Source organism: Strix uralensis, chromosome 1 (assembly GCF_047716275.1).
Source record: "Strix uralensis isolate ZFMK-TIS-50842 chromosome 1, bStrUra1, whole genome shotgun sequence".
Classification (NCBI taxonomy): Eukaryota; Metazoa; Chordata; class Aves; order Strigiformes; family Strigidae; genus Strix; species Strix uralensis.
This window is the reverse complement of record NC_133972.1, coordinates 60,774,757-60,799,467: the sequence shown is the minus strand read 5'-3', so window position 1 is coordinate 60,799,467 and position 24,711 is coordinate 60,774,757. Positions and strand designations below refer to the sequence as shown.

General features: G+C 38.2%; 1 protein-coding gene across 1 annotated transcript in view; it reads right to left on the bottom strand.

Moving 5' to 3' along the window:
* Positions 1-10,489: 10,489 nt before the first annotated feature.
* The window catches only part of NCAPG2 (non-SMC condensin II complex subunit G2), a 52,250-nt gene continuing 38,028 nt past the window's right edge, over positions 10,490-24,711 (bottom strand). The window contains exons 22-28 of the mRNA XM_074868515.1: positions 23,858-23,957; positions 22,986-23,170; positions 22,089-22,232; positions 20,097-20,197; positions 16,908-17,005; positions 16,404-16,506; positions 10,490-10,713 (exon numbers count right to left, since the gene is read on the bottom strand). Coding sequence (XP_074724616.1) covers positions 10,662-10,713; positions 16,404-16,506; positions 16,908-17,005; positions 20,097-20,197; positions 22,089-22,232; positions 22,986-23,170; positions 23,858-23,957 — 783 coding nt within the window. The 3' untranslated portion in view covers positions 10,490-10,661. The remainder of the gene's footprint in view (positions 10,714-16,403; positions 16,507-16,907; positions 17,006-20,096; positions 20,198-22,088; positions 22,233-22,985; positions 23,171-23,857; positions 23,958-24,711) is intronic.

The following is a 24,711-nucleotide window of genomic DNA, read 5'->3' as shown; positions in this document are numbered from 1 at the left end:
CTCTGGTTACGTGTCCTTCACTTTTCTGTGTCTGACTTGGGAACCTGAAGCCTGATTCAAGTTCTAAGCACCCACAACTGCAGCTGGAGACAGGGGCTTTGAGGTGACACGTACTATACAATGTGACATCTCATACTGAGTTCCCAAAATTCATAGAAATTTTTTAACTTAGTCTTACTGTGTATTTGTAAAATGGCGATAAGTAAACCTACAGGGAGTTGGAAAGATACATGAATCACTGAAATTCTGGGACTGCAGTGAATAGTACCATAGTAACGCCATTGCCAAAGTTAACAGTTTTGTCCTCAGACCTGGGTATGAACAGCATGCAGCAGATTAAGGGTAGAGCTACATGTTGAATAACAAGTGGAGAAAAAGCACTGAATATTTGCTGTGTCTTCAACAGCAAGGAGTTTGAATCATCCTCCGAGCAGATACAGACTGAGCACTGAGTAGGGAACAGTTTGTGTGGAATAAGTAACTTGTTTTAATGTAATTAAAGAGATCATGTCATTTGACACATAATCAAAGGTGAGGTTAAAGCTGTGCACATCTTCATTTTGATACCTCCTGACTTCTGAGTGCCTGACTTTTCAGCTCCGGTAGTGTTCTTAAACCATGCTTTCATGTGTTACATACAAGGGAAGATCTAGCTTCACAAAGCACACAGTGCAGATGTTTGCATTTTCCAGCCCATTGCTGTGGTGGTGAGAGGCAGTGCAGGACAGCAAACAGTCAACAAGCCACTTGTGCTCTTGTCTATCTTTTTCTCCAGCGTGTTTGTCTTGCTTTGGCTGCTTATTGCTGATGACATAATATGCTTTTGGGTTGAGCTCATCCTCTCTCTATGTTCTGTCTGGGAAACATTGTTGTCTTGCTTACTGTAATAGAAGCAAACCTGGTGGTGACCTAGAGGCTAGAATATTTGCCATAGCTGTTGTATGACTATAAACTTGGAGTATCGTTGAGAAATATACTGGGAGGAAATCTAGAATTGAACATGATGTTTGATAGCAACTCAGAATGGAGCAAGAACGAATGAGCTCAGATCATTTTCACTTCAGTTTTATAGCTTAATGCTTATTGATGGGTTATTTTGAATAGCAAAAAGATAAAAAAGAAATTAAGTACATGGTTTCTAGTGTAAAAAAAATTAGAAAATCTTGCTGTCTCAGAGTACAAGACTGCTTGGACCATTGCCTATGTTGTGTTTCTTTTTGAGGAAGGTTACTGAGGGTATGCTGTGGAAAAAGAAAAGTAAGGAAAGTTCATGGTAATGAGAGCTGAGGAAGGGAACATTGTCTGGACTACACTGAAATTACATTATGTGTCTTCTTAAGTATGAGATTATTTTAAGAATAGTCATAGGTTTTAGTGAAATTATTAAAAGTTGAATAATAGAAGAGACAGGATGCTCTTTTTCTGTTCTGAATCACTAGTTTAAAAAGCCTTCCCTTTGCTCTCTGTTGTAGTTCTGGATGTTCCAATAGAGCACCAAAGACCAAACAAAAACACTTGACTTCTTAATGGAATCTTCCTCCCAGGCTGAGCATTTTCCATTAACTTTTCTGCTCTGTATAATAGAGCTTCTACTGTATGTGACTAAGTGGGTTGAGTCATGCAGATTTAGGTTCTTATGCAATAGTATTAATAGATGTGGATGCACTGCTCTTGGTAAAGCCAAGGAGTGACTACCAACTTCGAAAAAGCAGGCCACCATTGCAAAAATCTTACTGTTTAAAAATTCATATTTCCTTATGCTATCCCAACCTACAGTTAGCCTCTTTAACTGTGAGAAAATTATGAGGTTGGCAGCCTCTAGCTTGTAAAAAATAAAAAAAGGGAATGGGGGGGAAAGCAAAGTTACTACACCAGGGTCCCACCCATTGAATGAAGGGATGAGGGTGACGAGCAATAGCAGTCACACAGAAGTAGGCTAGTGAGAACTCGGGAGGGCAGCCAGACCTGGGACTGTCCAGGCAAGTTCCTTCCCTCACAGGCCCCCTGCATGCTTCACTAGGAACTCGAAAGAAATCCACTGACAGGAGTGGGCGTTTCACCTTGTGAAAGGGGAATTTCTCCAGCTGATTCATGAGACAGATGAAGGTTCTGGCTTTGAGGTTTATAGTGGATATTTAGTATTCTATCATTAAATCTCCTATATTACCAATGAAAAAAAGGAATGTCATGGTGAAAAAGTGGCAAAGGTACAAAATTCTACTGGCAAAAATTACATTAAACACAGTTAGAATAAGACAAAAATAAACTTGTAACTGGCATTTTCTTTCATTAGCAGCTGAATAAAATTAGAGATAAAAGAACTGTCCTAAACTGGAACTGCAACAGGAAGGTTGAGAGCTAAAGAGATGAAAATGGTCTTCACAATAGGTTTGTGAAAAAAGAATTCTCCTCCTCCCCTTCACCATCATTTCAAAAAACTAAAAGTGTTTCCATATATAAATTTTTCCACAAAATCAATGTATTTCCAGACCCAAAAGCATCACACCTGTTCAGATGTGCTAATTGCACAGGAGAGTCTTTCATCAGATAGCACAGAGTGCTTTCTAATATTAGATCACATTGAAACAAGTCTGCTTTTAAGCATTCAATCAATGGATCATGATACACTGATAAATTAAAAACTGCAAGCTAGATTCCCTGTTCTCTGTGTGCTGCTCAGGCAGTTTAAGGCTCTATGATCTTAACTGGGAAGATAAGAATTCCCCAGGGGCTGGCTGACCTGTGATGGATGGCTCAGGAGCCAAATATTGCTGTTGATTCCAGTGTAGATCAAATCAGGGAATCAGGAGGCTGTAATCAGATCCCTTGATCTCATTTTCTTGCATCAAACAGTTCTCAATTTCATTGCAGATGGACTAGTTTCACGTTTCTTCTTTTTCAGTCTTAACATAACCTTAACTTTTTAAATTCTGACAATAGCAGACATCTGAAAAAGTAAAACAAAAGTAATAATCTGATACACTCTGAAAGTTAGTAACCACACCTTTAATTTTTTTCATTTAAAAATCAGATTCTTAGGTCACAGATGTATAGTACACCATGCAGTATAAGTCTCAGACATTTTTGCTACTGTCCTTGAGTTTGAATATTGTTGCAGGAGTCCAGTGTAGATTGAAACATCTGAAGAAGGTAGGCTGTTGTGGTCATCAGACTGTGCATTCCCCAAGCAGCTCTTGTACATGGGCAAATTCATCTGCTAAGCCCAGTGACTGGCTAAGGCACTTGATAGAAACAGCTTTCCCTGTAAAACAAGTATTTTATTTTGGTCCACATGAAAACAGCCATCCTGCAGATCGAGAGTAGTGGTTCACAAGAGGGACTCAGGACAGGATGAGAGAAAAGTGACTATTTTTGTCATGAAGGATGGTCACTTTTAATAAAGGACCACTTTTAAATAAAGAAAAAGCCTTAGAACTTCTCTTTGTGTGGAACTGAAAAAATAGTGAGAGTAAAATCTTTTCCTTTATACTGTGTATTAGTAGTGTCCAATCTTAGACGAGTGTAAGAAAAGGCACTGCTTTTGCCATTGTGACCAGCAAAATGAGCTCCCTCAGTACAAGGAGCTTTTCCTTCAGTGCAGTGGTGGGAGAGCTTCAGTGATGCTGTCATTAAATAGCCTAGAGCAGGAACTAGATTCACCTTTTTTGGGGGGGGTGTTTTTTTTTTAAGTACTCTCTTGGATTTGGCTAATTGGATTTGTAGCCTCTTACAGATGCTGTATTTTTCCTTTAAATGTTATTCTGAGAAAATAAAGTTGCTAATACTTGCCTTTTTTAATAATCATGGTAAGTTTTCAGGAAGGTCAGTGCACAAAGCTACATTTCTTGCTATTAAATCGGGACTCGGGTACCATTTCAGGCAACTGATAAGTAAGGATTGCTACATTAAGAAACAAAAGAAGAAAAATGCCAAATCAATATTCTTTATTTACCTGAAAGTTGAGCTAGCACAAACTGTTTATATAAGTGTTTAATAATTACCCCAAAAGGCAGGAAGCATGTGTCATTACACATTACAAAGACCCAAAAGGAGTCTGGGCTGGCTCTATCCTGTATCTCCTTTGATGTTGGCATATGGATGCACAGGATTCACGTACCTTTCCATCAAGAACTGATAAAATATACCTACTTAAAATCTAAGGCTTTACAGCAAAGCATCTGTTACTGCAGCATATAAAAAAATTATTAACCAAAGACAGGGATTATTATAGGAATAGTAAGATGGGTAAGGAACTAATTGAACGGAAGAGGGAAATAGATTAGCTGAAAAGGAATTACTAATGATGTTTTGGAATGGCACCTTATTTAATATTTTCATTAGTGACAGCACAAAAAATAAGCATAAACTAATGAAATTTGAACATATATTTGAAACTGGAACGAAGTTGACAGCAACATCAAACAAAGGACCAGAATTTTACATAGGAAAAGTTTAGTAATGTGAAGTCTGAAGTAATATAAGCACCATGAAATAAGTAAGTGTAAAGTTATGTGTTTGAGAACCAAGTTGTTTTGCTGAAAACAAGGTGTTCCTATGGTTAAAAAAAAAAAAGATACAGGAGAAAAAGGTTGGTAACAGCTTCTACTTCCTAGAGTCATAAGCAGTAAGAAAATAATAGTAACAGAACTCCTACCACAATACTGTTTTCAAAAAACGCTAACAGATAGAAAGTGAATTTCCACTGCTAAAGTTTCCTCAGCACTAATGCATATCATTTCTGCAGCTTTTCTAGAACCATGATGTGGAACTGGACAGAGGCAAATGACCCACTGTTATTAGAGAAGACTAAGGACACATCTGTGCCGAACAATCTAACGCAGTCCCAATAACTGCTGAGTAAATTAAACCTACAGTTTTGTAGCTTTTTGAAGCCTAGGGCTGTGCTTAGGGTCCTGCTCAGACAAGCAGCAATACAGCGACACAGAGCCCAGGACTAAGAAGTCTTATCTGAAGTAGATTAGGCAAGATTTGTGCCTATTTGCAATGGCTTAATCAAACTGAAGGGCTGCTGGCTGCCTGTGGAAAGTTTTGCAGCTGCGTGTGAAAGCTGCCCTTGACCAGCTAATTGTCAAGATGTAAGTACTTAAGCCACGCTCTTCCGTCTGAAATGGGCAGCCACCGCTGTAGGTACTCCTAGCCCAGGCATGGCAGGGCACTGTACAGTGGTCTTGGTTCACGAGACACTGGAGCAGGTCAGCAAATACTAGTACAAGGCAGCTGGTGTGTCTCGTGATTTCACATTGCAGGCGTTATCCTAAGTATTCTGCACTAAGCATTTATCAAGTGAGGTGAAAGATTCTATCAAAATTAGTCTCTGATTTCCTTCCGTAAGTTAGAAGACCTCAGAGCACTTGACAGCAGCAGCACATGTGAGTTTAAGTGCAAAGTAAGTTGCAGCCATCATGAGAGTAAACAGCAGGTGCAAGGTGGAATTTTTTTTTCTTGGCAAATCTGAAAGTCTGTGTGCTTGGCTCTGTACCTGAAGACATTTATTTGCTACAGAAGAAGCTTGAGAGCTTCTCCTGGCTTTTCTTTAGCTCATAATTTGAAGCTGTGATAGATGGAAGACTGCTGGACTTTGTTTCCCAGCCAAACAACAGAGCAAATTAACATTGTCATCAAAAAAGGGACCAAGCCCCTACAAATAAAGTTAAAACACAGACAATTACTGCAAATAGTTTAAAGCTAATGCTTTCTTCAGTAATATATATACTGAATATATATGCATGAAGGGGAGAGCTATAGGCATGCCACTTACATGTACCACTGTGAGTAGAAAATGTATTCTTCAGGCAGTTGTACGCTAACAGTGACTGCCAATGCAAGTTGCTCAAAGGAGTATCTTAGAATGGTGTCATCTTGTTCATATTTCAAGAAATTTTATTAATCAAAGTCAAGTTCAACTTCTTGAAAAAGCTGAACATATCTCAAAGGGTTTGTCTTAAAATTATGGGAGGTTCTCAGACAGACAGTTAGGATAGTGCAGCTGACTGAAGACCAAGATTATTCCATAACAAAACCCAAAGACCAAGCCCTGTCCCCCAGTAGCACTTCGACAGCACTTTCAATTGATAAGACGAAACAAATCTGGTTTACAGATTTCCAAAAGATAACTCAGCTTAAGGAACATACTGTTTATTTATATCTTTGAAACAGAAGGAAAATGTAAGGATTTAACATTTTGGCAAGACTTCCAATGAGAACAGCAAGTAAAACCTAGAACTCATGATATTTTTGTGAAACTTGCCACAAAGACCCAAGGAGAAAGCACTGAGAGACCTTGGCTCAAGGAATGCTAACATCATTATTTGTGTTGCAGAAAGCCAATGTTTTTTCATCTGTCAGAGCAGTTACAGTAGAGCTGGACTAAAAATTGAGCTGAAATCTATACACCAGCTGCACGACTAATGCAAAACAATTTCAACACTCTTGAGAACCACTTGAGTACCAGCCACCAGGAGGACAAAGGTTTATCTTTACATTTTCTTACCCTTCCCAGCAATATCACCTTGGAGTTCTTCAGAAGAAATCTGCGTATTTCTGATGTTGGTATTACCTTTACTTTTTTCGGGCTCAGGGATGTTATATCTGTAACAAGTATTCCATGAAAAGTGAAAACTGAAAAAGCAATATTATGCACTGAGGACAAACAGGCAGTAAATCTGGATTCTCTTCTAATCTCATAATATGAGCAAATACTGAAAGACTGAGAAGCAGAAGAAAAACTGTGATTTACATATTCATTAAGTAATTTGTATAATCAGAAGATTTAAAAGGTCATTACTGGAACAACTGCCTGTTAGCAGATGTAGAAGGCTGAAGGCCAAAGAACACAGTTTTTACAAAGGTTGATAGATAAACAGTTGGCAGATCTACAGATACCTGCTGTGGCAGCATTAGTCTTTTTGGTGAGGCTACTGTTGGGAATAAAGGTAAATCTCCCAGAATTCATGAATCCATACACATAGTGACTTTCCTGTTGCAAAGCCTGACAGTTGTTTATTAAGGATTTGATTGCTTTTAAATATCACGATTCAAGCTAAATAAGCTTTTATCCATTAGGGAAGTTTTATGCACTAAGGTCAAGTATGAACTTGATGTAAAGCAGGATGAAGGTAGTTCATTGCACTTGATAGAGCAGATACTAGAAAAAAATCTTACAGTTTCTTACCACAGAAAGAAAAACAGCACAGCAGATGGCTGTTTAGATAGCTGGAGGTACAGCACTATGCACAAATCTTAATCAAGAATGAGGAGTCTGTCTTAATTTGGCTAAATTTGTTAATTTCCGTTTCAGCGCCGCTCAGCAACATTGGAGACCTCAGTAAGCCATTTGCATAGACACATAGTGAGAATCATCTCACTTAATTGTAGATAACTGTTAGATATCCAGATCTAAGCTGGTCACTGTATGCTACTTTTAATTTGTGGCTGAATCGTTTTCGGGGACTCCTGTTCAATTTTCTAAAACAGACAAAAATATATCACCATGAGCTGTACTCATTTTGGCTGTGATAAAGTTCTTCACAGTAGCTTGTATGGGGCTGTGTTTTGGATTTGTGCTGAAAACAGTGTTGATGATAGCACAGGGATGTTTTAGCTATTGCTGAGCAGTGCTTACACAGCATCAAGGCCTTTTCTGCTCCTCACGCTGCCTCACCAGCAAGGAGGCTGGGGGTGGGCAAGAGGTTGGGAGGGGACACAGACGGGACATCTGACCCCAACTGACCAAAGGGACATCCCATACCGTATGACATCATGCTCAGCAATAAAACTGGGGGGAGGTTGGCAGGGGGGCTGCTGCTAAGGGACTGGCTGGGCATCAGTGAGCAACTTTCATTTGCATCACTTGTCTTCCTTGGGTTTTATTTTCCTCTCTGTTATTTCTTTTCTCGTTTTCTTCCATTTTTTAAAAATTAATACTATTTCTTTTTAATTATTAAACTGTTTTTATCTCAACCCATGAGTTTCTTTCTCACTTTTACCCTTACACTTCTTCCCCCATGTGGTGGGTTGACCCTTGCTGGACACCAGGTGCCCACCAAAGTTGCTCTAACACTCCCCTCCACAGCTGGACAGGGGAGAGAAAATATAAGGCTCATGGGTCGAGATAAGGACAGGGATTGATCACTCAGCAATTACTGTCACTGGCAAAACAGACTCGACTTGGGGAAATTAGTTTAATTTATTACCAATCAAATCAGAGTAGGATAGTGAGAAATAAAACCAAATCTTCAAGAACACCTTCTCCCCACCCCTTCTTCCAAGGCTCAACTTTGCTCCCAATTTCTCTACCTCCTCTCCCTCAGCAGCACAGGGGGATGGGGGTTGTGATCAGTTCATCACACATTTTTTCTGCTGCTCCTTTCTCCTCAGGGGAAGGACTCCTCACACTCTTCCCCTGCTCCAGTGTGGGGTCCCACCCATGGCAGACAGTCCTCCACAAACTTCTCCAACGCGAGTCCTTCCCATGGGCTGCAGTTCTTCACGAACTGCTCCAGTGTGGGTCCCTTCCACGGGGTCACAAGTCCTGCCAGCAAACCTGCTCCATCATGGGCTCCTCTCCATGGGTCCACAGGTCCTGCCAGGAGCCTGCTCCAGCATGGGCTTCCTACAGGATCACAGCATCCTTTGGGCACACCCACCTGCTCTGGCCTGGGCTCCCCCACAGGCTGCAGGTGGATCTCTGCCCCACCACGGACCTCCAAGGGCTGCAGGGGCACAGCCTGCCTCACCATGGGCTGCACCACGGGCTGCAGGGGAATCTCTGCTCCAGCGCCTGGAGCACCTCCTCCCCCTCCTTCCTCACTGACCTTGGTGTCTGCAGAGTTGTTGCTCTCACACATTCTCTCTCCTCTCTCTCCCAACTGCTGCTGGAGTTGCGCAGGTTTTTCCCCCCTTCTTAAATACGTTATCCCAGAGGCGCTACCACCATCGCCGATGGGCTCGGTCTTGGAGCCAACTGGCATTGGCTCTGTCGGACACAGGGGAAGCTTCTGGCAGCCTCTTACAGAAGCCTGTAGGTCCCTTGCTACCACAACCTTGCCACATAAACCCAATACACCCCATCCCACCAGGGGTGGGGGGAGTCAGTGAGCAGCTGTGTGGTGCTTAGTTGCTGGTTGGGGTTAAACCACAGGAGATTAGACATCTAATTTACAGATAGCTCAGTTAAGGCAAAATAACATTCTACAGTCAGCATTCTATTAGAAGTCTTGGGAGAACATCTGGCTGCATTAAGAAAATTAAATAAGTGGCTTACATGTCTGTATTATCTGCATCATTAGTATTAATTTACAAAAATAGCTAAATATAAAACAATTTAATTTATGTACTGATCAAGTATATGTTTAATAGCTAGGGCATTTCCCCTCCAGTACACTTGTCACTGAATCACATGAATATCAAAGCTGGGAGGAAGCTCAGGAGATAATCTGGTTGAATCCCCGGCTCAAGCAGGGCTAACTTGAAAATTGTGACATGATGGTCAGGGCTTTGTCAGTCAAGTTCTGCACATCTCCAAGAACGGATGTTCCACAGCCTTTCTGAGCAACCTCTTCATGTTCCATTTTCAGCTTCAATTCACTGTCATAATGAAATGGTTTTTTATGTCCAAGAAGAACTCCTTTTGCTGCAAGTTGTTTCTGTGCCCTCAAATTCTCCTCACATGTGCCTCTGAGAAAAGTCTTTTCTTAACCCTCATGTAGGTGAAGACAGCAATAAGCTTGTCCTTCTGCACTTGCCTACGTTGGTACACAGGCTTAGTCCATTATGGGTAGAAGAGCACGTGTCTTTGTTGAACATCATGAGAGTGGTTGGTCCTTAAGTCCAGCTTGTCAGGATGCCATTGAACAGGAGAACCTTAACCCTTGGTGTATCCACCACTGCTCCCCAAGTGTTGTCATCTGCTAACAGACTGTGGCTGCATTTCATCCCACCACCCAAGCTTTTAATAAAAATGTTAAACATATTGGCAACAGTATCTGCCCTGAGGAATGTCTAGTAACCGGCTGTCACTGTAGCATCATTATTCTTCAGGACCGATGATCCAGTCAGTTTCCCACACACCTTCTAAGTCAACCCATCCAGTCCACCTCTCTTCAGTTTGGCTGCAAGGATACCATGTAAGCCTGTGTAAAAGTCCTGGCTAAGGACAGGAAAGATGACATTCTCTGCTCTCCTTCCACAAAAGGGAGGTAAATCAGTTTGTTAGGCAGAGTTTGCCCGGATGAAGTAATGATGGCTCTTCTCAATTGCCATTTTGTCCTTCACATGTCTCAAAATGAAATTCATTTCCATAACCTCTAGGAATATGCTCTAGAGTTTTCCCAGGGACTGAGGTCACGTGCCACCTCAGTCTCAAAGAATATAAGATACAATTTTCATTTGTTTTATAAAAGCAAAGATGCTGATTTTACATCCCCCCAAAATAAGACATTTTTATATAGAATAACCTTTTACAGCTGTCTGAAAAATCTTTACTATTACATGATTTATATATACACTTTTATACATTTTGTCAGCTTTAAATATACAGAATAACAGAAAGCAAACTTTATTAATAAGTTTACAAGATAATCTTTTTTTTAAAACAATATATCTTCCTTCCTTTAATTTTAATGACAAAAGCTTCCGCGTGGTCAAGGATTCAAAAATGCATCCAAAATTTTCAGAGATGATTCATACAGGATTCTGAAATGGCATAAACCAGTGCATAACAGGATTAGATATGCTAAATGCTAAATCAATCCTCGAGTATTTGATTCTCAGAGTACAGCTACCGCATGATTTCTGTGACCAGTTACTCCATATTAGTTTAAGTATTATATATGCCTTTACAAATTACTTTTGAAATAGCTGAGGTTTTTTCTTTCAACTTTCCCATTTTTCTGCTGATCATCTGTAGCTATAGGGTAGTCTGCAGCAAGCCAGTTTAAATTACTATGTCAATTCAAGCACATTTTCTAATATTTCATCATCTATTTAAAGAACCTACTCATTTTCTTCACAGTATTTTTACTTTTCTTTCAAACATAAACAGTCAAATCCTTTACCAATAATTCATACTCAGGCCATTTGTCATTCTTTTACTTTCTTCCTTTCTCCCTCATTCTTCAGTCTTCATCATTTTTGCCCTCACCTGTGGCAACTTTTTTCCAAGCCTGAGCTTTCTATCTTATTAGCAGCAGCCTCCTTGAGCTGCATATACAGCCCTTAGTCCCTTTCTGACTCTCTTTTGTCTCACATTACTCCCTAAACAATCCCAAAGGTCAGCTCTGAAATTTCCATTTGGCAGGCCTTTTTTATTTTCCTGCATTCCCTGACATAGTCACTCTCTAGCCTTCGTAGTTGCATTCTCACGCAACTTCTAACACTGCCCTAAAATATCCTCAAAAGACAAAAGTGGGTACTTTGGTCTTCTGTCAAAACATTATTTCACTGTTAACCACTACATCCTTCACATTACTTTTGTAAAAGATTCTGTCACCTGCATTTCTCAAGCATTTTTTTCTCCATATTTTTATTATTATACTCCTAGACTGATGCCCCAAACAGGCAAAGGTAGTCAGTCATTAATCATGATGAGTTAGGGCATTCATCATGAGACACCAGGACCTGAAATACAAGAGGCACCTCTGCATTTTCATAGCAGTATATTGGATGTTAGGGCTCCCCGAATTCAGACCACCATGGGGGTGTCACATGCTCCTCTTTATAGTGCAAGATGCTTTAAGCCATGATGGATCTCAACTGTCAAAATAAGCTAGTGTTATAATGTACTATAAAACTAATATAATTGGTTAAGTACTGTTGTTTTAGATACAATGCTACTTTGTATAAATTTTATTTTGTTACAATTTAAGACTAATAAAATGATAGATCTGTAATGTGGGACCATGTACCTGCAGCACACTGGACAATGAGCCATCATTCAGAATAACTGTATGCCTCCCCAAACACATTTAAGTCAGTTTTACCAGGTACCTTTCTACTGAACTTTTAGACAGGTGGCAGACAAATCATACACAAATTTATATTACAAAACAATTCAAAAATCATTATTTACAGATGCAATGAGAATGCAATAGAGTTTAGGAAGCTAGCTAAACGATAATACCAAAGAAATATCTTTCAGCACAGCCATTAGCTAAATTTAAATTCTACTGCCCACATATCAAAATGCTAATTAAAGTAAATACAAAATATTAAGTAAAAGGTATTATTATATGGCACATTTGGTTTTATAGAGCATGGAACATTTTTCTCTAGCCTCCAAATCACTGCATTGACAGCTTTATTTGCATTTTTTTGTTAGGCATAAATATCTGCATTTTATAAACTAAACTAACGCATGTGTCATTACTCTTGAGGAAATTCTCTCAATATACAATATGTTGTCCAGAATTATTAAGTGCACTGAACAGCATTTTTAAAATAATGGACCCGCAGGGCCATCTTAAACTGCTAACTCAGCTGAAGAGGGAAGACTAAATTACAATGAAAAGTTTTGCTTCTGAAACAGTGCAACAATTCCTTGTTTAAGGGCACCACTTTAATTACTACACAAGACAGTATTTTTACTTTTTTCTTTCTTTGCTAATATGTAATAGATTACTTCTAAGTCTAAATTTAAGATGCTGGCACAGAATGCCAAGTCTCTTGGGAAATTAAAGAATGTCACTGTTTCCTGGTATACCTGGGTATTAAATAAAATAATCCCTCAAGGAGTAATTATGCGATAATGCATTCAGAAGCAAAAAGTAATAATACTATTAAGTATGAGTTAAAAAACCAGTAACATATTTTAGCACGCATCAGTGCAGCACTGTGCGTTATAAGATTGTGCTCAAAGTAACGATCAGAGATCTAGCTTGCAGCGTACCACAACTAAAATTCTAGTGTTTGGCAAGTAGAGCAGGATGATAAAATAGTTTACAAAGAACAGGGCACATTTCAGACTGTTAGTTATACATCAGCACACTAGCACTGGAGCGTGACACGTGGCACGTCAGAAACACTAGAGGCCCAGCCCAGTCCAACATTATGTCTATCTGAGAAAGCACAAACACACTTTAAATTAGTCAAGCAAAACATGATCAGTGAAGAACTTCCTCCTAACATTTTTTCAGCATTAATTCTTTTAACCTTCTGGAGAGGAAAAGTCCCCAACAGACCTGTACAAATATGAATCCTCCCAAATTCTGCAAAGCTGTGTGATAGCTTCTGAATTTTGTTATCATTTTGCAATTCTGATTCTTGTTAAAAATACTTCCCATCATCATGTTCATATTCATAATTTTTAATTTCATCTGCAACTATCTCTTAGTTTTATATTACACAAAGGTAGCCTTTCATATATCACAAAATCAAAACACTGTGTAGCATCTTATGCTCTTCATCTGCCCCATCTTCTAGGTTGATTTGTCCCTGTTCACTGGGCAGAGATGATCATATAGATTCATAAAGCAATTATCTGTGTTCTTACTGAAATTTATAGTCAGTAGTGCACTCAAGTGGCAGCAATTATTCATTTTAATGTGCCTATTTATTTAATCATGTTAAGAATTGCTTTAATTTCTCAGCCTTTTCTACTGTCTTGATTATAAGAAGTGTAAACTGAATCATGATACTCTGCTGCTCACCTTTCTTTTCCAGATCATTATTATTATTTTTAAAAATATTCTAGTGGAACACTTGCCAACCCAACATTAAATGATTTCATGCCAAAAAAAAAAAAAGTTCTTTGTTTATTTTTCTTTGATTTTGTTTCTAAGCTAGGTCCCAACTAAAAGAAATTTGTTCACAGCCGAGCAACTAATTAAAACAATCTACCCAGGAAGCAGAGTCACTCTGAGTTTTAGAAGTCCAATTATGTAGTGAAGTATTTTTTTAAAATAAGATATTTTTTGGTTCTTTACCAATTTTATGTTACATAAGCACAATTCCCTCTGTGGAAACCACTCAAAATCTTGACAGCAAAATTTCTGTTTTCTGTTTGCTCATTGCAGGGAGGAAATGGAACTGAAGGGTGCACTGGTTTTGATTCCCTCCCCCCCCCCCCCTTTTTTTTTTTTTAAATTAAATCTCATAACTGAAGTGGCTCATATATACCATAAAACTTTCTGGTCTAGTTCTTAAGATTATTTATCTCTTTAAATAATAGTAACATAATACCCTTTTGGCTCTGATTTAATAGCAGATTTAAATGAATGAATGCATATTTTGATAGCAACAACACAGCTACTCTATTGTATTGTCCTGAATATCAGGCGCTTTTTTTCCCCTGGAAAAATCCAATTTACCTTCTGCATTTCTGAACCACTTCCAATCGGATATTTACTGTACAGCCTTCTAAAGTTGTACCACTGCCAGAACACTTAGTGTAGCTGTTGGGCTTCTCGATACAACTCAAGTGCAAACTCTAAGGATTCAAAGTATCATAACAGGAAAGTGATATAGCCCATGTGGCCTCCTTGATAAACTGTGTTATTTTTCATACAGTAGCATCTCATAACTTTAGTATTGGCTTTAAATTTGTGACACCAATTCAGTCACAGCACAGTGCCAAAGGTCTATGTCTAGTCACTACACTGATGGAGAAAAACATGCCTGAAGCTAGTGATCCACAGGAAGAGTGTGCTGTGGAAGTGTGCTTAGGTCTGAAGGGCCATGCAAGAAACTCTTGAGTAAAGTGAAGTGGGTTTGTTTTGGTTTTGTTTTTAATTTAAAGTCTGTCTACTCTACACCCATTGAAGAATTAGAGACTGCAAAGGCCTCAATGTTCAGGCCACTGTGATGCATTACTAACCTTTCTCAGTATTTTTGGATAAATGTCCATAACCACAGTCTGTTTTCTTCATATTCTATGTTTGTGCTTTTTAATGTCTACTTTGCATGTTTTCTAACCCCAAGGGCAGTTCAATAACTAGGCTGAAATCAAATGTTAACAAATTTTTAGACTTAAGCAAGTTAGAGACACTTAAGGCTAAAGCATTCATCATGGTTGTCTATCTTAGGCAGGTCTGAAATAAATGATTGCAAATACAATGTAGTCAATCACTTTCAAGATACTTATCCCAAAAGATCTGAAAGTCAACCAGATATGACACCTAAATCCCAAAAAAGAGCAAAATAAAATCACCTGTGGAAAGATCTTAAAGTCATTGTTATATTCAGTTAAATTTCTACCATCTGCATAGGTATGGATTCATATGCTTAATAGCAAAACGTGGGAGAAAAACCTAGTAATAAGAAATAATGAATTCAGAGTACTTGCTTTGTTCTACACCTGCTGCTACCAGAACTGTTTTTCAGAAATGAATCCTGCAATATACTGGACCAGGTCATTACACATTCAAATTAAATGGAAAAAATGCCCTCCCCCCCGCCCCGAGTTTCAATAAGGCTAAACGCTGGGTGCTGCCCTTGGGCCACAACAACCCCCAGCAGCACTACCGGCTTGGGGAGGAGTGGCTGGAGAGCTGCCAGTCAGAGAGGGACCTGGGGGTGTTGATTGACAGCCGGCTAAATATCAGCCAGGAGCATGCCCAGGTGACCAAGAAAGCCAATGGCATCCTGGCTTGTATCAGAAATAGCGTGGCCAGCAGGGACAGGGAAGTGATCTTACCCCTGTACTCGGCACTGGTGAGGCCGCACCTCGATTACTGTGTTCAGTTTTGGGCCCCTCACTACAAAAAGGACATTGAATTACTCGAGCGTGTCCAGAGAAGGGCAACGAAGCTGGTGAAGGGTCTGGAGCACATGTCGTATGAGGAGCGGCTGAGGGAACTGGGGGTGTTTAGTCTGGAGAAGAGGAGGCTGAGGGGAGACCTCATCGCCCTTACAACTGCCTGGAAGGAGGTTGCAGAGAGCTGGGGATGAGTCTCTTTAACCAAGTAATGAGCGATAGGACAAGAGGTAATGGCCTCAAGTTGTGCCAGGGAAGGTTTAGACTGGATATTAGGAAGTATTTCTTTACAGAACAGGTTGTTAGGCATTGGAATGGGCTGCCCAGGGAGGTGGTGGAGTCCCCATCCCTGGAGGTGTTTAAGAGTCGGGTCGACATAGCGCTGAGTGATATGGTGTAGTTGGGAACTGTCAGTGTTAGGTTAATGGTTGGACTGCATGATCTTCAAGGTCTTTTCCAACCTAGATGATTCTGTGATTCTGTAAATATGTAAAGATTGCAATCACAGCAAACATATGGGCAGGAAATTTAATACTGGGCTGGGCTCAATACCTCACTTTTTTTTTTTACCCACTATTTTAAACCTTGCAATCAATCAGAACACTCTAACTGCATTATGTAAGTACAAAACACAGCCAATTATTGCAGAGAGGGTATAGGAGGGGTTAGTGTTCATGTCGCACAGCACATTTACCTTTCAGTGCTGCTAGATTCTTGTGTGGCAGCATCCTTGCATGTTATCAGTTTCCTCTGAATGGCAGGTGCAATATCCTTTAGAAGTGAAGTTCTGTGCCTACCTATTTGAAACAAGATTATGATGAAAAGTTGGACAAAAATAGTGATTTATCAAAAAAACCCCTGCGTATTTTCATAGTATATTTTTTAACAAAAGATTGTTTAATGAAAGATTAGATATTAGATTTTCACTGTCCTGTGTATTTCAGCAAATCAGAATACAGAGATGAACCCTATGAGTTAGCAGACAGTTGTGTTTTTAAACTCACTACACAAAGATTGAAAATCCAAAGCTTAGCAACATAATTTACAGATGATATAATCTTAAATTCTGTAGAAAAATGGTAACTTAACAGGATGAAGAAAAGTGCCTGTGAATTGTATAAGAACTCAGCTTTCAAAATGTAGCACATAAAAAAGGAAGGAAAGAAAAAAAAAAAAGGACAAAAATGGTTTGACTGACCTTTAATTATAATCACAATGGAGAGAGTAGCTGTTAGACTAAAAATCCCTTCAATTTCTTCCGAGAGAACGCATTCCATTAATTCATTTAAGAATGACCTAATGAAAAAACAAAGCAAAAATACGTTATACATCATGTTTCTTTCAAAACAGAGCTGAAGAAGTTTGTGACTATGCTACCCAGCCACCATAGCTTCAAAGATACCACGCAGGACAAAGCAGTGGTTATTGGGTAATTGAAGACTACATGCTGCTTCTGGAACTGAGAATATCTGAGTTAGCAGAATGGTAAACTGCTTGGGAAGAAAATAAAAAAGTTTGTACACAGAATCAGTAGCTGTTAAGAAAGAGCTTGTGGACTATTCTGAGAAAGTCAATCCATGAAAAACACTACTTGTGGAATTTAACTCTCATGAACTGTAGTGAAATTTCTAACTAAAATGTCTACAGAAGTTTAAAAAACCCCAACATTCTATGACTCCTATAGTTTGTTAGTAATTACTCATGCCCTTAAAACTATTACTACTTCTAGCCTGATTAGAAACTGGAGTTTAATTAACACTTTGGTCTAAAATGCTTATCTTTTAAAAATTCAAATAGATGGGTTTCTAATTACAAAACAGTGAAGAACGTTTACAACTAAATATAGCCCCGAAACACTTCCAAACTACATTTTAGATGTTGAAAGTATGGACGGACTAACAGAATCAAAACAACTGTTCATTGCAAAGTCTGAGATAAATACTAACTCAATATGTGTCTCAAGAGATTCACTTTTAGCAAAAGATGATAGTATTACCAGGAAACTGTAGAGGTGTTTTGGGACATGTATCAAGTCAAAAAGAATGAAACAAGGGAGGCAAGGAAGAGGTCCAGCAACCAAACTAAACTGCAGTATGGAATAAGGCAATACTACAGAATGAAACCACTAATTGCTCATTATAGTTTTTATGGTAAAAATAACAAATTTAACTCAACAGCAATTTTCAAACACAGAGAAAAATAAAAGAACAAGAGGGATAAAGCAGGAGATGGACAAGATCTGTAATCCTCATACTCCTCAGAGCACAAAACTAAATGTTCTGTGAAGAACTAAAGAGGAAACTGAGAGCAGTAGATGTTACAATAACCTCCTGTAAAATATTTCAAAATACCTTTGGTAATATTTTTATCTGTTACCAAAACTGAACACCATAAATACCCAGTTAATTGTTCATTAGACTTTTATTGTGTGAAGATCTCAGAACAAAATATGCAGTTAAGAACTAACCTCCACTAGTGATTCAGTAAATGAGCTTTGTAGAAGCTCAAATATTGCTTCAAAGAGCTGAGAAAGATGAAACCTCTTCAGATTCTGAAATAAGTATTATGAAGTTGCTCATGCATTGCATTAATTTTATTATATCATTGTGGACTAATCTGACCAAGTATTGATTCCATTTCATATTGCTCTTAGAATGCTGATAGTATTCAAATCAGAGTTTGACTTTATTGTTATCACTGTTTAGGTCAGTAAGCACACTCTTTAGTTCCATGAAGGAACACTGTAATTTTATTAACCTGTAATAAGACTCAATGCAGCTGCCTTTCCCCACCTCCCTCTCAACAAGGGTCACATGAGCCTGCAGGCAAAGATAAACTAGAAGAGAACAATAAGTTATTTACAAAGACATTTGAGAGAGAAGTAATTTGTTCCTATATAGATAGTTCCCTACTAAAGGAAAGGATACTCACACAATTGGTCAGATAGTGCCAAGTCACTCAGTATTATCACTGATACGGGAACTGAAATTCAGTGCTAGAGATTGACTAATTAGTAACTGAAAACATAACAGAAATTGCAGAACCTGGTGCAAGATGATTGTGTGTTCACAGAACAGAAGCCTGCATCAAATTCTGTAATGTCAAAGGCTTTCACAGTGGCATGGAAAGATGATAATTTCCGAGATACTGAATGATTTACTACTGGACTCTGATTATGGCCTATCAATACAGATTAAGAAAGGAAAACAGCCTTAAAAGTAGTCTCAGTCCTGAGGCACCAGTGGAACCAGATGTAAATTATCTCCCGACTTAGATCTTTGCACCAAAAAGATAAATACCAGAAGATAGATACATGTTTATCAAAGTATTCATAGAAACAATCTGGTCCAAACCAGCAGTTTTCTCTGTCAAGAACTGACAAGATTCTCCTTGACTAATACAAGAAAAAGTTTCAGAGGAATTCATTGAATTTCTGCATCTCTTTTCAAAAGAGATGTGTAAAATAATTGTGTTACACTAAAAGAGAGTGCCTTGATGGACAGCTAGCTGCTGCCTCACAGAAGAACAAGTTTTGAATTAGGAAACCTATTGCTGGACTCTCTGGAGCCCTTTGGTTTGCAAGTTCAACTAGAACTTGAGAAGGATTGAGAAGAAAAAAAACAACTCATGACAGCAGAGACAGGAATATTCAATGTCTGTCAGATGAGAAAGTTAAGAATAGGAGCTAGTTGCGATAAGTCATGGAGAATGACAGTACTTCTAAGGAATACACATTAGCCCCTTGATCATTTAAAAAAGTCTGGGGTGTATAGTCATGTAAATAAAAATTGAATATGAACAAACTAAGCAAAATGAAATTCACTTGTGACAATTTTACAAGATATTCAGGCTACCCACTAAATACAGCAAATTAAAAAAACAGTTAATTTTTAAAAAAGATAATGACATAACCCCACTTTTGGGAGCTTTTAGGATTCAGATGCTTTAAAACTATTTTGAATTTTGTGATTTTAATACAGCTATAGTACATTCATCACCTCATTGCAGACATTCTATTAAAGGATTAATGCTATTTCTTGTAAATATTTTATCTCATCTAATTACTTTTATATCGAGGGGACTAATATTTATAAGTATCTTATGAAAGGAACAAGGCAAGATGTATGATTAAGGAACTCATTTAGATGAACAGTCTTGTAAATAAGAAGCACTCTTAGAAGCAGTCAAAAACATGGAACGAATCCCTCTAACAAATACCTACAAGTAACATGACCAGAGAAAGGGATTATGAAGTAGTGCTAGTAAATTTAGTAAGCATCTAGTTCCTCAAAATTTGTTTGAATTTAGAAATTAAAACTTTATTGACAACATGTAAACTGTTCTGCATTAGCAAAAACCTTGGACAAATTAATGTAGAAACATTTACCTGACAACATTAACTGACTTCATAATTATGGCCATTAAACTGCTTGAAAGAGGAGGAAGGTCTGACATAGTCTTTGGTATAGTTAAGCCTTCACTGGAAGCCTAAAAAACGAAAAAAGTCAACAACTGTTGTAGATCAAGAAATATATGTATGCAGAAAACATTGAAGGAAATCTGTATTTCAATAATTAGACTAACCAAGACCTATTCTTAAATAATTAGAAGAAATATTCATGTGTGTTCTTTGAACAGCCTTAATCCAATTGTGTTGTATCCAAATAAACAAAACATATTTAAATTAGAAAGGCTAAAACTAAAACAAATAAACAGTATTTGTATCAAGGCAAATATTCTCCACAGTTGTTCCGAACAGCAGTTTCATTTTTCTACACTGTTGGTCACTATTTATAAAGACACACCCCACTAAACACAAATGAGTATCCCTTGTGTCTCCAAGTTTAAGTGTGCATAAGTAATTTCTAAAAATAACTTGGGTGACAGTGATTTCCTGATTCCCTGCGTCAGCTCTTTTTGGTATCAAGTTCTAGCTAAATACCTGGCATGCTATTCAGAACTGAATTTTGATTTACTAGAACAATAACCTGAGGGCAGGGAAAACCCCAGCTCAGATGACTTTCTGGCAATGAACATTCATAATCTATGAGTATGAATCTGCAGTATCATTGAAGACCATAAACTTCTACTCTGTGGCATCTGTAAAGAGCATGCTTTCATCTCAGAGCCCCTCAGCTGATACATTAATATTTGCAGGTAGATCTCTGGTATTGTTTCCATTCCTTCTGTAACACAGAATCTTAGAAGCAGCTCTGTTGTACTCGGTACTTTCTGGCAACCGCTTATTTCTGACATATCTGGCAACCACAGTAAGAGTACAGCCTCTGCTAAAGAACCTCTGCTCTTCTTTTTTAGTTCTCAAAGCTTCCAATCTTACTAGCCATATTTGCTCCTAACACTACATGCATTTGGAACATGCATTGGGAATGCTATCCTCCTCCTCCAAAGACAGTAATGGTTCCTTGGACTTTTAGCGCATACAATAACCTCTACCTATATATTCTTTTCAGTATTAGCTTCTTTCTTTACTTTCCAAAGAAACTCAGATCAGATATTTGGAAACCCTCTAGACAAAAACCAGAGGAACCAAAAAAGATGCAGTATGAGAAATGGATCTGTGTAGAAGCAAAGAATGCGTAAGTGATCAGTGCCAAGCAAGACATCAACTTGCTTTGGAACAGGATTACAGAACCTTATGGGACAGTTCCAGAATAGGGCACTGGAATTTTTCAGAGACCAGTGGTTCACTTCTGAAGTTCCCTAATGCTGGGTGAGAGAAAGTGAGGTAGGTTTAGGACAAGCTCCATTCCTCCTCATTTCCCTGAGTTGTTATTGCTGAGCACAACATCGTATAATATGGAATATGCCTTTGGTCATTTTGCGTCAGCTGCCTCAGCCGCGGCCCCTCTCAGTCTCTTGCCTGCTTACTGTTTCTTAGGTCAGGGTGTGAAGGGAAGAGGAAAAGCCTTGACACTCTGTAAGCACTGTTCAGCAGCAGCCAAAACTAACTGGTGTGTCCTCAACAATGTTTTAACCACAAATTCAAACCACAGGGACTGCTGTGAAGAAAGTTAACTCCTTCCCAACCAGACCCAGCACAAAACCACATAGAGATGATATCTGAAAAACCATGTTGTTAGCCTCCAACACTGCCTAGTTTCTAAATTCTTCTGTCCGGGGCAGATAGTGAACTAGGTATCAGGACAACTCTGTTCTTACACGGCTGTATTCATAAATCTGAGAGATGCACAGTAATATCAAATTATGGCAAATAACATTCCCTGTTTGTTCCATGCCAACACACACAAAATCTTCATCTGGAGTACAAAGATCACACTTTCTGAACATAGCTCCATTGTTCCAACATGACATTTAAAAAGCAATAACTGTTAAAAAAAAAAGTCAGCATTAACTTTACCTTCTGTAGCACATAATTTATCTCTGCTACTATTGCAGCCAGGAGAGTAGAGAGTACACCTTGGTGAACTGCTGGACAAGATGAATGCCAGCGCTCGACTGCGTGTATAAATTCTCCAAGAGGCATTTGAATAGAGTGAATCAACTAAAACCAAAGAAAAACAGATCAGTTTTTTCAGATTGCTTGAGTATAACTGAGATATTTCAGCATGCTTCTCTGTGAACAAGTGCAGATCACACCTTGAAAGCTATTGAGGTACTCTATTCACCTGGGATCAGAGGAGGAATCAGCAACACATTTAGAAAGTCTACTCATAAATTTGGGAGAAACAAACAAAACAATGGTTGTAACAAAAAAGAAATTAATGTTTTTCAGAAGTCCTGAAAAGCCGACCATCAAAGTTTCCAGAGTGATCCACCTGTCTCACTACTATCTAGTCTCTGCACAAAAAGCTAACTTCTGTGAAGACAGGAGGTTCTGAAGAACTTTAGGACATCATACATATTTTGAAGCTGATATAATTCAGGCTGAAAGAAATAAATGAAATAACGACAATTTTTCCTCCCTCTGAAGATCATAATATATATAATCGAATTTTTTGCTCTGGATTGAGAAAGTTCATTTCATTGCAGATAAGTTTCATAACTTATGAGTACAAGGGTAATTCAGGATCATTGGTAACAGAATGCATTGTTCTCCAATTTACTAGTTTTTCTGTCATGATGAGACTAACAATGAATTAAAAAAAAACATTGGTAACAAGGAAATGTAGAAAATTTAACAGAAAATCTAATCAGATGTCAACTTGAATAACAACCTCAAAGTGACTAACATATTTGCGTAAAAAGTACGGATTCATCTACACATTAGGTAGCAATTTCAAGTGTAATACGATACCTGAATCCCTTCTTCCTGTTGTTTCTTGAGTCTATGTGCCACACATTCTAAAACTTTCTGGAAGATGGTCTGTACATCATGGAAGAGATTTGGCACTTCATCTGTCTCAGTATTCTGAGTTATAGAAGCTTCAATAATTTCTTTTAGAACATACAGTAACACTGGAGCACAAAAGCCACCTCTCTCTAGAGAAAGAGATAAATACCACAATATAAAAAATTGTAATGAGATATTCTTCAGGTACAAGCTTAGAATGAAACTCAGTTATGTACCATAAATAGGTATAGTTTACAAGTGTAGATGATCTGTTTAGTTTCTGAGCATCCTTAGCTGAAATTTTCATACAGTTCAAACAATATTTTAAGTATAAATGCAGTGTTCCTTCCAGCCCTTGAAGTATAGGGATTAAAATTGCAGATTTCTTCAGGAATGGAGCTCTAATTCTGTCTGTGCTTTCCAAATGTGAGTCAAATTTAAAGAGTGCTACAATGTTGTCTCCTAAGGCATATATACATATATCAATATACATGTCAACATACACATATTACTTTTTATATATATATATATATATTAAACCCCACTTTTTTATATATATAGAGAGAAAACCCCTGAATTACATAGTAATAACTGGAATCTAGGAGCAAGGAAGAAACATTAGTTATCAACAGTGACATGGTTCCAGGTCGGTTCTCTGCTTGTTTTCAGTTTTCTGAAAAGCTGCTGTGACTTTTGACCATATTATTGGTACTAGTTAGCATAAGCTATAAATATTTTTTGAGAAACAGACTCCAAAAAGCTAAAAGCAACAGTTCTGCTAAGAAAAGTCAGCTAAGTGTCTATGGAGATGCTGACGTTAGTACAAAATATCATACCTGTTTGTATAACTGAAAGAGCCATATCTAAAAGGTGTGCTTGAAACGTGAGATTTCCAAAGCCAACCATTATGACATCTTTACATACTGTCAGGTAGGTCTACAAAAGAGATGCAAAAGTATATGAGAAACAAAATTTATGTAAAATAACCATTCAGTAAAACATAGACATAATAAAACCCACGAAATCTTAGCCAAGTTGCCCTGAAAGCTGGTGCATCTCCTTGGAGTTAGTTGGTTCGCAACCTCTGAAAAACCAGACTTCCAAAGAGTTCTCCAAATACTTCCATTGACCTCTCCTCCAGTGAACAGTTTCTCAAAAGGCAGTAAATCCCCTATCTTTTTTACTCAGGCTCAGATCAGAGGCATTGTTACTTAACATTTACCAAGGCAGAATATGACATCTGTACCTATCTTGATTAGCAAAATTAAAAACAGCATACAAAAAGAGCTTTTCCCTACAGATACACACGGTACATACTAAACAGATTATATTACTAATGTATAGAAAGAGTAGAGAATTTATGTATATAAAGTATACGTATATATGTATATAAGTCTATGTATACATGAGCTGGGTTGTTCAAGGCCACTGATAGTGACTAAAGTTAGTCCAAATCTTTCCTTTGACCAAAATCTGAAAGGACCCATAGCTCAATGCTAAAATCCACCTTAGGTTAAGTGATATGTCAGGGGAATGTAACAGAAGACAATTCAAAACTAGCTAAAACAACCCCCCCCATTATACAATGAAATGCTTTCTGTGAAGGGCAAATGAAGATACGGGGTAAGGGGCACTGTCAGTGATGACACTGGGGTTTGTGTCTGAGGCCTACCAGCCCCACTCAACAAAT